This window comes from Rhea americana, unplaced genomic scaffold, assembly GCF_003343005.1.
Source record: "Rhea americana isolate MKP2758 unplaced genomic scaffold, rheAme1 scaffold_98, whole genome shotgun sequence".
NCBI classification, from domain to species: Eukaryota; Metazoa; Chordata; class Aves; order Rheiformes; family Rheidae; genus Rhea; species Rhea americana.
In genome coordinates this window covers 1,623,810-1,641,241 of record NW_028187177.1, presented here as the reverse complement: position 1 = coordinate 1,641,241, position 17,432 = coordinate 1,623,810, and the positions used below count along the sequence as shown (strand labels likewise).

The following is a 17,432-nucleotide window of genomic DNA, read 5'->3' as shown; positions in this document are numbered from 1 at the left end:
CCTTAAGCTTTACACAAAAAAAAAGACATGAAAAGATGCTGATCAATGAGCACATTTGCTGCTGGTCACAGCCCACGGCTCAGCATCTGCAGCATGGCCAGGACAACGGCAGTAGCAGGGCTTGGGCACAGGRCCGGGCTGCCGGAGTCGCTGCTGGGAACCATGGCACTGTCTTTGCTTTGCTGATTCAGAAGCTGCTGGTTTGTGGAGGCGTCGTCGATATCCAGGTCATACGCCAGTTCTGAAAGCAGAAGGAGAAAAATGGCTAGAAAAACACCATAGAAAAAGAACACCATAGAAAACAAAGATGCTCCCATGTACGAGACCCATCTCTGAGGAAACCACCAGCACAGACCCACATGAGGTCCAGACTCCCGGCGCAGAGGTGGATTTCACCCCCACGAAACCTACATAGCAGGCATTAGGACTGGAAGAGGCCTACTTGGTTCCTGGGTGCASGTCCCTGTAGCTGATAGCAATCATGGCATAGATGAATAAGCCAAAAGAGCCTAGAAAACACTTTGTCAACCTTCTGCCCAGCCCTGGTCTCAGAGCACCTCCCAGTACTTACCAACAAGCCCTGTGCTTGGAAAGACCAAAAAATCACAACTATAAGGTGCCTCAAGAGAAAACGGAGAGAGATAAGGGGAAGCAAGCGACTTACTGAAGAGCTACTCCCAACAAAAACCAGCTAAGCTAACATGTCTGTTCCCCACACACGATAAGGACATGTGCAGGAGTGAAGAAATGCCTGGATCCCCCTGAATCCAGAGCCAGCACAAGGCTCTTGCTCATCAAATACCTTCTGCTTTGAGGAACTGAAGATCTCTGTATTACTGCAGCASTACATAAATAAGTGCAAACTACGTTCATTATAGCACTTTCAACACTCTCATCCCATTCCCCGTCCAAATCATCAAAGTGCTGGAGAGCAAGGAATGTGAAAGGACTGTGCACCCCTGGAATACTGCTGTTGCAATACARGGAGTTACAGACAAAGCACACAGGAGCTCCAATCCAAGAAAATGTCCAGTATAAAAGTTGTGATCTACCAGAGTTAACACTTCAGTAGACCATGATATTAACGGGGGAAAATCCTGCAACAACCCAATCAGTGGCTGCAAAGAACCTGCTGACCAGTAAGTCAGAGACACCCTGGCCTCCCCAGGACAGGGAGAAATATCAGCCAAGCCCAGATGGGCAATGTGGAAGGGCAAAACCAGCAAATCTCAGGACTGAGCAAAGGATGTTTTAAGGTGCTACTGACTGCTCTGTCATTAGATGGATCCACCTGGGATGTTTCTACCAGTAGAACATCTGGACCTAGGTAGTGCATTTATGCTTGATTCAAGGCAAAGGGGGACTTACTCCCCTTCTCATGTTGCTGCTGACTCCTCCTAGGGTCCAGGGTCCTGGAGGGGAACCTGTTAARCCAGTCCCTCTCATCACCAGAGCCTGGCCTTTGGGAGTCAAAGGAGCTGGTTTCTAGCAGAAAAGACCCTGGCTCTAGCCTTTCACAAGCCCTTGTGCATCTCCAGCATACTCAKGAGCTTGGATCATCCTACCCCACCCTTGAGAAAGAATCCAAGAGACTGAATAAACACTCTAGTTAAAAAATGCCACATCAATCCAGTGAACATCACTGCCAAGGCAAACACTCAGGCAGTATTTCTTCATCAAAATACCCAAACTCCACAAAACAAAAGCATAAAGATGTTAGCACGACAAGTGAGTCAGCCCAGGCCATCAGAGAGTCACAGATGACTGAAAGGGARCACACATCCATATACACAAACGGCCAGTTGCAAGCCAAATCCACCTGGGAAGCACTCTCCAACTTATCCTGACCCCCATAGGTGCTGCCAATTCCTCCCTCCACAGCTCTCCCTTTTCCTCTTAATACAGTAATTAATATAACWTACACATACTAACTGGTATTTGGTGCAAATATGCCATTGCCCTCCAGAGCTGCTCACATCACTAGTTAGAGCAGTCACCRTCCTTGAAGGGATTCAGAGCCAAAAGCTATTCTCACCCCACAGAGGAAGGGGTCGAGGACCTTTTCCCAGTGAGGCAGGGGAAGAGGACAGCGGTTTTGGAGCTACCAGCCTGCACCATCTTATTTTCCCAAGATCATTTCTGCAGAACGAGYGAGTGATTTAATAAAACTACAGAAGATTATTTCAGTCTTTTTATAAACTGATCACAAGACTCCAGAGCTGGTACAACATCCTATCCGGACAACAAAATCCCCAGGAAAGGACGTACTCTGCCTGCCATTCTGGGTTTTGCGAGGTGTGTCCATATACTCCAAAGACTCCTAAAACATGAAAGCCTCATGCTCACTCGCCAACCCACACCAGCTCCTCCCAGGACAGAAGCAGCAAGGTGGCAAAGCTTCTGRGGAATATTTTGCTGTTAGAACATGTCACTTTGAAAAAAAAAAACAAAAAATATTCACAGGCATCAAGCAAGTACAATTGCATTGAGTTTAGAAAAGATGTGAAACGAGAGCGCTTCCAACAAAGTCCTTACGAGCACAAAGGGCTTTGATGCTTCCACTCAATATTTCATTCTGAAACTTCACGATTTATGAGATCAGGGCTTCCACACAGTTTGAAATGCAACATTTGAATTATGCAGGAAATGTTCACCCAAAGTGTACCAAAATGATAATTTCAAACTTTTTTTTTTTTAACATGGGAAATTTTCAAATTCTTAGATTTCACTTGAATCTGAGAAAAGGCAAATTCTGAAATCATGGAATTTCACCCAAGTGGGAACTCTGTTTTTCCCATTCTCTTTGATCAAACTTCAAAGAAGGAAAGAGAAACCCTGTTGCTATCAGAGATTTGCGAGACATTTTCCTAGCTTTGTTTAACAGCTTTAGGCTTGGGTTTGGGAGTGGCATTTGTTTTAAATGCTCTTTGCATTATTTCCTTCTCTGCATTTATTTGTGTCCAGTTAGTTTGAGGCTGATGGATTTAGCCATATGTCTTTATTTTGCATTAATAATGGGTCTGTATCTGTAGAAAATCCATTCCACTTAACTTCTAATGACCTTTTGTATGTGTGTTTACATATATAAATATAAATAATATACGTGTATATATATAAATATGTTTAAGCGCCCTAATYAGTACAGAAGCTCACCACCACATCACGGCAGAGTGAAATATTTCAAGCCCCCAGACCTGCTGGGGAGAGAAGAAACTGCCACGTCCACTGTCCCACTCACCCTTGCAGCCCTGCTTTCCAGCCATCTTTTGCTTTAAAGGCCTCAACTGCCCCAGCCCTGATTACACACTCAGATTTGGAACAGTTTTCTGCTACGAAGTGGCCCTTTGGCCTGCAAAGGCATTTCTGGGGAAAACTCGAAAAATCTGTTTCTGTTTATAATCGGTTAAGAGTCCAGAGGGCATTACCAACAATCTGCACTAATTACGTAGTCAATCTTCRCTCGTTTTGGCCCTCTGTGTCCTCCGGGCCGTGGATTAGATAATCCCCTTAAAATAATAGTCAATCATGAGCTGCGCTGGCTCTGTGCGTGCAAGCAGGGTGTGCTGTGCCGTTTCCTAGAATCCTTTCGCAGCTGGTGAGAAGTCTCCAGCTGAACCCAGACCATCCCCTGGAAGCGTCTTGTGTAACACAAGTCCCGGGAACACAGCGCCGCTGCACTTTCTGTTCCTCGAAAATGGGCCTTCTTGCTTCAGCTTGCACGACACTCACAGACCGCTGCAARCTCTTAAAACGCGCTTTCCGCCGTGGTGACATTCTCCCCTGGGTTCCTACTAGAATTAGATGTGCCGTCTCTGTGCAAGCTTATCATGCACAAATCATTAAAATGCTCTTCTTCCAGAATTGCACTGGGTCTGGACRCATCTACAAAAGACAGCTAAGGCAGGAGGAGATCGTTTTCGAGTTGGCATAATAACTTCCATTGCAGCTGGCACAGAAAAAAGCCAGGAGGATAAGTACTGGCATGCCGGGAGCGTTACAGCAGGCACGCACATTCCTGCACAAAACACACTGGCGCCTAGTGAAACACCCCTTTTTACCCCTAAAAGGGCAACAGCGTCTGAAGCAAATAACTGGTAGCAAATGCCTCTGTGGCAAATGGCATCCAAGAGGACAGTGCATGGCTACAGCAGGCTAGCTCGGGTGCATGGGCAGACCTGCTAGCGCAGCCGGGAACGGAGGGCTGCTGCCGGGCACCCGGAGCCAGGGAATGTCACCTCGCAGCCAGGCATCTGGGCCGCCTGGTTGCCATGCTTGCCCCAACAGATGGCTTCAGCAATCGACCTAATATAGTAACATGCCCATAATTGATGTCCACGCTCAAAAACTGCTCCCCGAAGTTACTCGATAGCTCTGCTGGTGCCCCGCACAGTGGYGATGGTTGCAAAGGGGATCCCTCGCCAGGCAAATCTGTCCTGCCTACAGCAGCGTGGTCRTGAAAGAGGCTGCCGAGAGGGCCGAAGCACTTGCGGGGACACAGTGGTGGCTCTCGTTTGCAGACGATGGACACTCTGTGGTGCAAAGGGACTAGCGAATGGATCACGATCATATGTTTTCAATAAGCACAAAACACACTGAGTAGAGATAGCAGAGACAAGCAGGACAGTTTTTTCAAGCTCCTTCGGCTCCCATGGTCAGTTGTGAACATCTGCCTTGTCCATGTCCTTCAGGACTGGTCTAGGAGAGCACATGCTGCTATTATAGATGAGAATTATAATCTCTAGGGCACGTTGCTTTATTTTTTTAAACAGTGAGCCTAACCAATCTGTGAAACAAACTGCAGAGGGATGTAGCAGACTCTGGAYGTCTCCAAAGCGAGAATGGATTCCTCAAAGGGAGAGATTTGGAGAAGCCCAAGTTATTGAGCTCATTATAAGGTGAGATGCAAGACCCCAAGATATTGCAGATCAGACTGCCTGACCCCGGCTTCCCGTCTCCCTGTCTCTGTGGCACSAAGCAATTCAATAGCACAAATGTTGTCACCTGAAATCTAGACAAATTCTACAGTTTCATTACACACTATTYCTGTTTGAACATCCAAAGCTTTGCTCAGGTCAACCTCCAATTACATGGCTTTCTAATGCAAAGAGCTCTTAATACTAACATAAGTCTGTGTCTGAAAAGCAAATGTCTGAACACACCCGCAGCATCACACAGCACACACAGTCACAACTGTGCAGAGAGCCAGGATCCTCAGCCCTCTGCGTCTCCAAAACACCTTGGACTCTTCCAAACATCTAACCAAGTATGGTTTTATTTTACCAGGGAGGCTTTGCCCTGCGGGTTTGTTACTGCTAGCACTCTGGAGCACCAACAGGTTCACCAGTTGTCTCCTTGCGTAAAGAGCTGTAACACCCCAGCAGTAGGTGTGGACGCGACGGCGCGTAATTAAAGTGTGAGCCAGGGCTGGCTGCAGTGCTTGGGTTGGCACAGTGGCTGAGATAACCTAGCTGGATGCACAGCATGTGCGTGGTCTTGTGCCTATGCTCTTCTACCTCCTCCACAGCAATTTAGGAGGTGTGGCTCTTGGCAATTTAGTTTTGGAAAAAAATGAAAAATCTGGCTCAACATTATGCCTCTTTCATTGGCAACATGGCCAAGGGAGCCTGACTCGGCTCAGCAACAAGCAGTAAAACCAACTTCCTGGGAAGAAACCCAAGAGATTTGGTTTTGGAATCACTGATTTCCAAACTTGGACCTACCCTGGCTCGACACATCCAGGAGCAAGTACGCTGCAGCCCGCTGCTTGCCAGCACGTGCCCTTACAAGCAACCTGAGGAACGCAGACACCACTGCAAAACCAGCACTGATTCGGATCAAGTTCCCCCAGGACAGCAGGTGGATTTTAGAACGGCACCAATCAGGGTAATTTTTGTGGTTCCAGCTCATGGGGGAAGGAAGCTTTGGAGCTGAGTCAGGGAGAGCAAAAGTCATCTGGCGTAGAGAGGCGTGGGAGCTCCCACTGTGCCTTGACCAAGGAGAGCGATCCTTGTGCTGCTAAGGGTAAGCAGAGCCATCAGTGACAAGCTCTGCAAGGAGCCCCGGGTGTATGGCACAGGTAAGCAGTTCCAGGTCTCCACCACTGTGACTGTCACAGGAGCCTTGGCCAGGGATGTCCTCAAGCCTTTGATGGAGGAAAGGGACAAAACACCCCCAAAAGCCCAACACCTCCCATGGCATAAGCAGAGGAGCTGGGCCATAGCCCCATTCCAGGTGATTACATCTCCACCCCACTTTGCCCGGATGCTCGGGGAGAAGAAGGGCTGTCGTTTGTGACCAATGATTACTTTTAAAAAAACTGCTCAAATCCTCTTTACTCCTCACTGTTCTCTAGACTTACACCAGAGAGAATCTGGCATCTGCAATTGCATTAATCATTTTTCCCTCTACAACAAGTGAAAAGGTTTCTGAACTCTGCTTGCAGAGCAGAGCCACAAAAACGCATTTAGTAAAAGGTGTTTGTGTAATCTATGAAAAATTAACAAGTCTCATTTTAGCGTTATTAACTGGAAGCGCCCGAGTCCTTGTATTTTGATGACAGAGCAGCATGCCCTGATCTGATATGCAGCTGTATGGTCCAGAAAAAGAGCTGTTACCTAAACAAACTAGGAGAGAAGAATTGAAAAAAGGTGAGCTAAAAATGGAAAGCCAAAAGCATCTGCAAACACAGGAGTCAAGAAGGACGACAAGAAAGGAAAGGCTGGAAACAGAAGAGAATGAATAGAAGGGAAATGATTTCTGAAGCAGGAATATAGCTCAAGCAATTTCCTTCCAGATCCCCCACTGCCAGGAGCTGGACTTCACTTCAGAAGAAGGAGCCAGCATGCCTGCATTGGCCCTCTRATCTCTGTGCAGACCTTCACGGTCTGAGCCCATGGAGTAGTCCATCCTGATCTCTCTGTGTCACCTCAGGGGAGCGTTGATTTTGGAAGGTAACAGTCCAGTAAGAGCAGAACAAAATGAGATGCTTTAAATTTCCTATAATGACACCAAAACCAGCATGATCACACCAAGTTAAAGTTTTCTCCTTCATTTTTGTTCCCCTAGAATCTACTGGCACAGAAATGAATGGTCTAACCAGACTGAAGGTAGAGAGCCCTTTCCTCTTCTACCATGGGATTCTTGTGGTCCTMAAACAGGCAATCAGAGCCTTTCCATCCTTTTCGCTTTCCTACAGTGCATTTGGAAAGTACAACACATTGATTTTTCAACTGCTACTGTTRTAAGTTGCAAAGGCTTTTTGCTGCAGCATGGCCAGGACAGGCAGCGCTTGCTGTCTACCTGCTGGCATTAGCCTCTCCAAGCTCTGAATGTCACATTTAGGACATTCATTCMCTAGGAAGACCTGCCAAGACACAATCCTTCAAGGAATGTGAATGGCCCCTGGATTCCAGATGCCATCCACTAAAAGCAGCCCTCAAGGCAGAAGGATATTTCTCAACACTTGATCAGAAAACTCAYGGCGGTGTTACGGACCCGGGAACATCTGACAATTTTCTTTGTGACTCATTACGAGCGGAAACCAGACTTGAGCCAGGCCCAGGCCACGGAGATTTGGGTTCTGGGCATTCGCACTCCAGGTAGGCAGCCAGCAGCATGCCTCTTCAATCAGGAAGGAGCCGGGATTTTGTGTACGTTCAATCAAAAATCCCTGGACATCCATCATTCCCTTACGTTCGTAAAGAAAAGGAAAATCAAAGTCAGCTGGCATTTTGCAGCTAAGCTGTTTGAACACACGTGTAAACAAAGTGTCCAAGCAACGCTCCTAACCCGGGGGATCTGCCAAACTGACAGCGGCTCCACGAGCCTGGAATTCACGACGCCAGGGAAGATACTCGGAGTAAGATTTCAGGTCACAACCCAAATTCTCGGGTCCCGCAGGTACAGTCAGCAGGCAGTGATACACAAACATCAGCTCAGCTGTTCGGCCTGCCTCTGCTCCCAAGACGTTCCAGGTTTTGTGCTCTTGAACTGCCGAGCGGACGGAAGGACGCTGCCTTCTGTCCGCGCCCGGGGAGCCCGGTGGGCCCGGGGATGTCTGCAGGGCACTGACTGGAGCGGGAGCGGTGCCGAACCACAAAGCTACGGCGCTGTCCAGCTTTTTAATTGCATTAAGCTGCTTAAAAAAACACAATAAAAAACTGGCCCTATATTAAAGAAACACTAAATTGACATCAGGCTATAAAAATGGGTAATGCAGGAGGCACTGGGAAACATCACCATACCCGACTTTCCAATTTTATGCAGAAAAGAAGAATTGAGCAACTTTTCATGGGCTCCAGGTCCTGTCCCCCTCCCAGGCGTGCCAGAAGAGGAACACGCACCGAGCTTCAAAGCCAGCACCTTGCTTTGCGCTGCCTTTTGCCAGGCTGCCGCGAAAGACAGACCCAAATTAAAGCCAGCTGCGTGCTGGATGTGGGCGACATCTGACGCAAAACCAGTGCTCATTCTTGCTCTCTGCCTCCTGAAAGGATGGAGCTCTGACCCAGGTCCCGAAGCACGACAGAGCCGAAAGCCAGAGCCAAGCGGCAGCGGCAGCTCTGCTCGGAAACCCGGAGTCATCCCACCCGCGCGCCAGGACGCCGCAGTGGAACACGATGCTCGTGCCAGATCCAGCTCGCTACACGCTCTTSCCAGGGAGCAGAGAGGGCTCCACCTGATGCCGGTGCACGCTCAGCTTGGCGGTGACACCGGGAGGAGACAACACCGGTGGAGCCCGAGGTCTGCGTCGAGGAACACCTCCTCCTCCATGCTGTTTTTAGCCCTCGTGGCTCGGGCTCCGGAATGTCACAATCGCAGTGGAAAATCAAAATAAAAAGTCTACGTAATCCAGYTTGCAAATCCCTTTTAAAATACAAAATCCTTTATAAAACGGATTACGGAGATTAAAGTTTCCTTGAAATCAAGAAACGCGTTTCAGCTTTCCTCCCCTCCCATCCTCCCAAAAGAGGAGGAGGAGCCGGGCTCGTGCGACGCCGAGCCCCCGCCGTCCCGCTCGCCGCACGTGGGGGCCGCGGGAACCACGGCGGCTCCCCATGGCCTTGGGAAAGAGCGCAGGTTTACCCTCCACGTCGCTCCCCCGTGATCCCAACGGTCCGCAGGCTCGCGAGGAGCCCGTCACAAGGGCCACCTCAKCCCGACTCCCTCTCAGACCCCAGCGGACTGGGCAGAATGGGCTGTTTCTACCCAGTTCTGCCCAAATCACTATTTCGGGGCATTACCTGCTGCATTTCCAGGAGCATTCACGGGTGGAACATCTGGATTTTTTGGCAACCTCTCCGCATCAGGGAGCRGAGGTGATGGAGATGCCCGCCAGACTCCTGCACACTTTTTCTCTTTCCCAGGCAGAAATGGGCTTCGAGGCAACGTGCCGGTGCTGTTTCACGTTTGGGAGCTGGAGGAGCCACCACGGGACTTTCACCCCGCCAGCGTCCCCAGCCMTGCGGGTGCCCAGGAGAAAAATGTCCTATTAAATCAGGGTGGTCTCATAAAAATTGAGTTGTGCCACAGGGCTATGCCAGTGACAACAACATTGCCAACTGGAGAAAGCCCAAAAGAGTTTGTGACAGCATTTATTTGGATATTTGGTAATACCAAAACACTTAGTGCCAACGCTATTATAATTTTGATCCATTAAAATTGGCATTTCCTTTAATATTCTGAGCCAACCRTCCGTAGTCAATGGCTGCAGATTCCCAGTTGCCTTCTGGGAATTTCTATTTCATGAGAGGTTTTGTATTTTCATTCTCCCTTGGAACCAAAAAAGGTTGTAATATTAGCATTCCCCACAGAAGATAGGTTCCAGTTCCCGACTTGTTCAAGGACTTCTGCAGCTGTAGACGCCTGTTTTGAGCTCGCTTTAGGTCACTTTGAGTGATGCTCATAGAATAAGGATCAAAACACTTCCAGCTTGATCAAAAGGACATTTTATGAACATTGCAGCCAGAGTTAAGTGCTACCGGGAATACTTACACTCACCCTTACATCAGCGCAGCTCAGTTCTAATAAAATTAACACCCTTTTAAATAATGCACTCCATTTGTATTTGTTTCATGTTTTTGCCCCTTATGGGTTTGAAAACATATCCTCCAGACCTTCCCGTCACACCAGGAACGTCTAGCTGCGTTACTACCTGGAAATCACCTTCTTCACCAGAGGAGTAAGGGGGGCCGCCGCTGCGTGTTGTCACCCCACCGCCTCTAACCTGAACTTATCCACCAAAGATTCCCCCCACCCCGCAAAAGAAGCTAAAACAGACTCCTCCTTTCCCCAGTAGAAATTATTATCCCAAAGCAAACAATTAAAAACTGAAGTACAAGCACCAGCAGGGCTCCTCTGAAAAACAGACACAACAGAGGAAATGAGGCAGTGAAAAAATAGTCTCTTTTCTGCTCTCCTACTTACACGTTAGAGGGAAAAAATGGACTTAGCAGCCCAGGACGGAGAACGCCTTACTGGCGCAGTACAGCCATTTACTGTTCTTTAGAGATATTCATCTCAAAAGTCAGAACAGAAAGAGCATTTTCCTCCCTTTTATTTATTTTATTTTTTTTTTGGGGGGGGGTGCCAACTCACCTTAGCTGAAAACCACATTGAGATTGTAATTATGGGAAGGCCTCATCTGGTAGATTTGTAAACTCAGCCATCAGCTTGAATTACTGAAATTAGCAAGGCTAATTTAATGTCACTGTTCAAAATAGCTCAGATTTGGAATTTCTTAATGGCCTTAGGAGAAGGAGCCTTTAYACATACTGCAATCTAGGCTTCATTCTTAGACTAAATTCCTTCTCATAGATTTTGTGAATGCCCTGTTTTGTAGCCAACACAAACTCTGTCYAGTAAAATAATGTAAGGACTCAGAATGAAAAGAGATTAGCTGTTCCCTGCTCCTGTTATTTTAAAGCAGAAATAACTTTGGCTTCTACTGATTCATAGACAAAGCTTGAAATGCAAAGCATGCTCAACTCCAGATTCAGCATGAAAAGGACCTTAAAATATTCCCGAGTGCAAGTAATGGACTTATTAGAGGGATGAAAAGAGGCACTTTTCACAGAATCCCAAGCTCTTTAGTCCTGTCATATCAATAATCTTGCTTAAGAATTTCATTCTATTTACGTTTCCTTCCCCTCAAAATATCCTGCCTGACTTATACAGAATAAAACATTTACACTTGCAAAACATTAATTTACTCGTGTTGATGCTGGGCGGTGAGCAGCCCGCGGCACGTCGGCACGGGGCGCGACGGCRCGATCCTGCGCAACGTTGAGTTTTGCACCTGACAGCTGATGAACRAGGAAGTGATTTTCAAGACGGGTTAAAAGCCCCGTCGTTAAGTAACGACGGTGGATCATGCGGGAACGCGACGTACCTGCGATCTGCGCTCTCCTTCCTGCTTAGCTCCCACAGGAACGACGGAGACGAGGAGAAAAAGCRTACAGGTATCGGGAAAAAGCACATCTGGCCGTTCTTAAGCTACGGGAATATACACAATTTTACCCAGTTTCAATTTTGCAGGACAATTCAAAGCTGCTAAACAGCCAGCAGCAGTTTTGCAAGGGTTTTCACCCAGGTCTCCCAGCTCCCGAACCCTCCCTCTGGCTCGGCTTCCCGCGGGAACCCGCCGGCGCTGGGGCCGCGGCGGCGGGTTGCCCCGCGGGTCGCTCCCGCGGCAGAGGTCTCCTCTTCCCGAAATGCTTTTAATTCCTCGGACCCGTCCCAGCGAGCCCCCTGCAAAGGGCGGGTGCCTGCGGCTTTGCTCCGGACCCTTGCAGCCGCCGGGGCCGCGGGCACAGGGCTCCGGCCGGGGCAAAGCCGCGGGCGCCGCGCGGGGCTGCGGCGGCCTCGCGGGGAAGAGCCCGCGGCGCTGAGCTCCTCGGCGTGCAACAGGCGACACGTGTCCTAGGAGCCGCTGGCCCGGCCCGCGCAGTGGTCCTGGCTGCCCTGCATCCTCGTACATAACATGAGCTGGTTAATTATTTTTAGAGAGACATCTGTGCTCTTCGGCGTACACAAATGTTTGGGGTTTGTCATCATTCTCAGACTGCTACCCGCGCACCGGGTTCATTCAACATGTCGAAATACCTCGTCGCTATGTGCTTATTTTTGGACTTTGCTCTTTTGCTGGTACACAGAACTATTTTTCTTTTCGCCACATCTCCTAATGAGTTCTGGCAGTGGGAAGTTGTTTGTAAATCACACAAGCATTTGTTTTACTGGAAACATCTGCTTTAACACATTTGTCTTGAAAAAACATTTTTTTTTCAACAAAGGTATTAAGCTGCAATGTAAATTGGGCACATCTGTTTATGAGTCACTGCAACAGCACTGCCTCCGATGCATCAGATCACACAGATCTCCAGGGGTCTGATCCAGCAGAAATCGGAAACTTGCAGCTTGCTCTGCTCCCTTTTCCAGCATGACTTTTCATGGAATATCACTGACTGAGTTAATAAATTAAGGCCACTAAGTAAGAAAGACTTATTTAGCATCTGCTAACAGCATTAAGTGTCCAGCTCAACTCAGCCGGGTCCTTACACCTACGCCCAACTTTACCCATGCAAGGAGTGATTTTGGTGGAAAGATTCGTGGTTAGAATTGGAAAATCCGGTCCGTCGGGGAGAGCCCACGCAGGCAGGCGGAGCAGGCGCGTGCTGCGGGAAGGGCGAAGGCGCTGCGGGCGCCGAGGCCGCAGCGCGGTGCTGGGCACACCCGCAGCATCCTTCAGTCTTTGCGAAGGCAGGAATGAAGCTGCAAGGGCCAGGAACGGAAATCAAAGCCGACAGCACGTCAGCTGCTCTCTGACAACGGGCACCGAGGCACACGGCGGCGAGCCCGCCCTTCGCGGGAAGGCGAACGCGTTTCTGGTATAAATGCGCTCTTTCACATTCTCTGCACTTGCCTTAACGTACGATTTATGTGGACAAGGGAAGAGGAAGAAATAYTGCAGGCTGTGCGCTGCTATGACTTTGGGGAGCACACAATTTTTTTCATTTACTTTTTACTGGAATTAGCTACGCCAAACCAGAACAGGATGAGCAAACGTATCCAAGCTGCAGAGCAGCCGGCGGAGAGTTATCAGGGAGGCGAAGGATATTACTCAGACTCTGGTAATAACCGCTAGCTCCCACCTGCCAACTGCAGTCTGCGTAACACATACACAAAAAAAAGAGCCCCAAAACAAGCTGCAGCAGATGTCTGCCTCCCCRTGCAGGAAGCATCTCCAGCATCCACGAGACCCAGGCAACTCCAAAATAGCTTCAAGTCCAACTATTTTACAGAGACTCAAGACACTAAATACGCTTGGATTAAAACAGGAAGGGAGAGAAAAAAAGAAGAAGAAGAAAAGGGATGCGTATTGCATTGCAGTTGCAAGTCACATGTTCGAGATCCTGCCGGGACGCCCTCGCTGGCACCGGGACCATGCCACGTGCCCTTCCAGCCTGGCCACCTGCCGAACGGCCGCGGCTCACAGCAAACGAGCTCCCGGAGCAGCACGGAGAAGCTGCCRCCGCAGTACAGACACCTCGGCCAGCGGCACGCCACCCGGCGAGGGAGCGGCTGGCTGTGGGACCACCACCATCCCTGGGGAGCAGCCCCCTCGCCGGGTCCCACCACGGCAAGGCAACGGCAGAGCATTGCCACGGTCGGGCGACGAATTGGCCTGGGTGCTGCAGGGACTGGAAAGCAAGCAGCAACAGACTGCAAGATATTTTTTGAGCGCCCTAAATACCATTGAAGACATTTTCTGAAACAATAGAAGCTGGTCAAAACGCCAAATTTCCATTCCCACAGCAAACGCGGAATGTGCTACYACTCCAAGCTAGAACAAAAGTAAAATATATCCAAATTTTCTATTGTTAATAAAAAAAAGAAAAAAGAAACAAAGAAAAACAAAAATAAGTTGACTTTGGGAGGTCAAAATATACCATTTCAACAAAGTCCAATCAACTCATTTGGATTTCATCTTTTCTGTGGTATAATTAAAAATGTAATCTCAAGCACACTTTTCGACAGAAAGCCGCTTTGGAAGGAAAGCTCTCAATGATGCATTCCAATATGGGCAAACAGGCTGTTTCTGCATTTCCCTACCGCAGGAGGAGAGAAAGATGTTTCAAYTTATTTTCTAAGAAAGAAAGAAAGAAAGAAAGAAAGAAACTGTGCAAAAGTCAGCACACACTCATTGCATCTCCTTTCTAGCAGAGAGGCATTTTCCAACACAAAATCTTCCCATCAGAAACTTTCCAATGGGCCATAAAAGCAACCTAGGGGAGGTTACATTTCAGGGTCAAAGCCTTTTTGCCCCAGGTGATGCACCATCCACCCCCAAGAGCTGGCAAGGTCAACAAACTTGGCTGTTAGGATTCAGAAGCATTTGGCTCCACGCAATTTGCTGATAAGGAATCAAACCCATCTATGCTCTCCTTAGAGCTGTGGTTAGGGAGAAGGATGGCGAAGGCAGGGTTTCGCCGGCTTGCAGACACCGCGTGGGAAGAACATCTTTCCTCCAGTTCACAGCTCATTTATCTCACCCTTGCGAGGGGTCGAGAATCTGGGAGAGATTCATATGGGAATTACTGGAGCCAGCATTCGGGCACACCTGGTTCAGTTCATGTTACTACTGGTGTTAGCTTCAGCGAGGACGACAGATGTTCATGCAGCAGGTCACAGCTAATTCAGAACAGTCGAAGAGAGCTTCTTCCTGATGAATGATGAATTCCCCCGTTTCTGAAGCACACTGAAAGCAAACAGGCCAGTGTTGACTCAGTAACCGATCATGTCCAGGTAATACACGAACTGACGAGTGATTTGCAGGCCAGGCCCGAGCACACACTATTTTACTCGCAATTATAGCAAAGTGAGGGGTGGGGAGAAGACAAAAAGAAGCATGGATTAAAAATGCCAAGTCCTGAGAGATTTCTCTGGAGGAGYATCCCTCTCCCTCATGCTGGTATCTTTTTGACATGGCCTAAAAAGACAGGCTGATCTCTGGACAGGTCTGGATTTCCTTTGGTTGGAGACCATCAATCACTAGTGCCCAGGCTCCAGGATCAGACACATGCTAATTCAGCATGGATCTTCATGAGTTTTATTTCGGGAACCTCGTCTCAGGGAACAGCTTTACTTGCAGCCTGGAAACCTGCTTCCTAAAATCTGTGATTGTGYTGTTCAGAAAAAAAACAAGCCCGGTGGGCTTCCCAAAGTGGTCTAACCCCAGCAGCGTATGGCTGCAGCCTTGTCCTCAAGCACAGCCCTGCTCCAAGACCGCTCCAGACAGGTTTGGACTCTTCTGCTGATGCTAGYTTTCAGCTCTTCCAGACATTTAACTCTCAGCTTCATTTAATCCAGCCTGATTAGCTTACTTAGACAGCGTACTTAGACATTTATGGAAAGATGTAAAAGCTAATTTTCAAGAGCGCGATGCTCCCTGTCTGCAGCAAGTGAGGACATGTTGGATCTCAGGTAAGGAGACCTACTAACACATAGGCTCTTGCTCGACCACATCTAAGAAAGCACCAGCTCYGCAGAGCCTTCACTTGCTGCCATAATGCAATGCCGTAACCCACACTAAGTCATTGCCACGATAGCTCAGGTAACAACACACACGTTTGTTAAAATTCAAACAGGTGAACCAAGAAGCAAAGGTCAGGAGCTTTAAGGCAGTCTGAAGAACTTCAGGATTTCCCATTTTCTTCCCTTTAGAGTTCAAGAGTGCTCTGAAAATTGCACCCCAAAATCTTCCATAAAGTGGCGACATCCATGGTCCACCTGAAGCAACCTCTGCCCACTTGGATRGCATTTATCTCAGGCCAAAGCAATTGATGGCAATGCAGTAGCCACTGTTGAGAGCCCAAGGCCTTCTGCTAGACCCTTTAAACAAGACAGCGACATCCGGTCCTATGTTAATTGTATTTGCAGCTTTTCACACAGTTGTGTTTCCTCAGGTCGCTTTCTGGGCATACACAGGTTGAGCTCTTCCTGAGCCAAGCTGCGTTTAATAGTCCTTATAGATCTTAGCTCCACAAATTTGTCTGCTGGTGTTTTTGACTCCATATAAGTTTTGGGTCTCCCTRCTGTGCGAAGTTCCTCCCGTTCAATCCTTCTCGCTACCCGTGCCGCCAAATCCCCACCACGATGGCTGTGTGCTTCAGCAGATCCCGCTCTCGTAGCCTCGTGTTCRGCCGGCGTCTGAGCGCCGCGGTGTCGCGGGACTGCAGCAGGAGCTCAGCGCAGGACCCCGCCATAGCACCGTCTCATGTCTGCGCCCCTACAGTAGTGCTCAGGTGGTCAAAAAAGCGATTTCTGGCCACTGAAGTACAACCCGAGGTGACATTTATTGCATCGCTGTAACCACTCTTATCGGTTTACCTGCAGTAAGGCTTTAGGCAAAGCTGAGCCGCTCACGAAAGGGACACCCTTTCCTGCACGAAGAGTCAACCAACGCGCTGTACCGTTACCAGGCTCACRCACAAAGCGCGCTTCGCGCGGCAAACTGCGCAGATGCGATGCCCTGACTACCTGCGTAAGGCTATCTTGTCAGCCCATTAGCAAGTACCACCTGGCCCGCTTCTGTCTGAAATACACCTTTACTGTTGTCCCTTCAAAAGAAATCCATTTAAACTGTTTTGTCTTTCCCAGAAGAAAAAAAAAAAGCACAAAAAGAAAAGCAAGTTTCTCTCGGAGGCAGGAAGCCTGTCTCCCAGCCTTAGAAGAACTCACACATTTTCAGCTAGAGGAAAACAGATTCATCATCCTTTAAAGATAAATATGACTATCACTATTGCAACTCGGCAGATTTTTGCATACTTGAAATTGTTTTGATGCGTTCAGTCATGTAAAATGCTGCTCTCAGTAACGATTTACAGATGCATCAGCTCCCAAATTACACTGCTGAAAAGTGTCTCCTTAGACACTCTGGCATCATACAAGCTACCACCGCAGCTCGCAGCCTGTGTTCAAGCCCAAACAGGGGTAAACGGTTTGCCAGCAGAGTGCCATTACAAACACKAAGACATACGGGCGTGATAAGCACTCAGAGAGCGCCTCATTCACAAAASTTTTGTAAATTTGTACGGTGTAAAAGCAGAAGCAGCAGATCATCTCATCTGACCTTCCAGTGTGTCTCAACCTGCCAGACTTCTCCCACTCACCATATACTGAGCTCTACAACCAGCCTAGCCTCTTTCGATTTGAGATTCCAAAATAATGACTTAAACCATCTTCAGCTCACATTGTAACTGTGGTGCAGGTGATTTATAGCTATGTGACTACCTAGGATTTAAATGGCTTCGATTGATCCAGCTTTCAAAAACTGGTATATACTTCACTGCTTTGTGTCAAAATGGACCAAAGCAGTGGAAGCCAGTTCCTAAAAATATAAGACACAAACTGCTCRGATGGATTTAGATCTACAGCCT

At 48.3% G+C, this 17,432-nt stretch overlaps 1 protein-coding gene across 2 annotated transcripts in view; it reads right to left on the bottom strand.

Annotated features, from left to right (window-relative positions):
* Positions 1 to 15: 15 nt before the first annotated feature.
* GPC3 (glypican 3) overlaps positions 16 to 17,432 on the bottom strand; it is a 117,524-nt gene continuing 100,107 nt past the window's right edge. The window contains exon 8 of one of the 2 annotated variants that reach the window (XM_085325562.1): positions 16 to 241. In XM_085325562.1, the coding sequence (XP_085181688.1) occupies positions 66 to 241 (176 nt within the window). In that variant the 3' untranslated portion in view covers positions 16 to 65. The remainder of the gene's footprint in view (positions 242 to 17,432) is intronic. The other variant, XM_085325565.1, reaches the window with a different exon arrangement.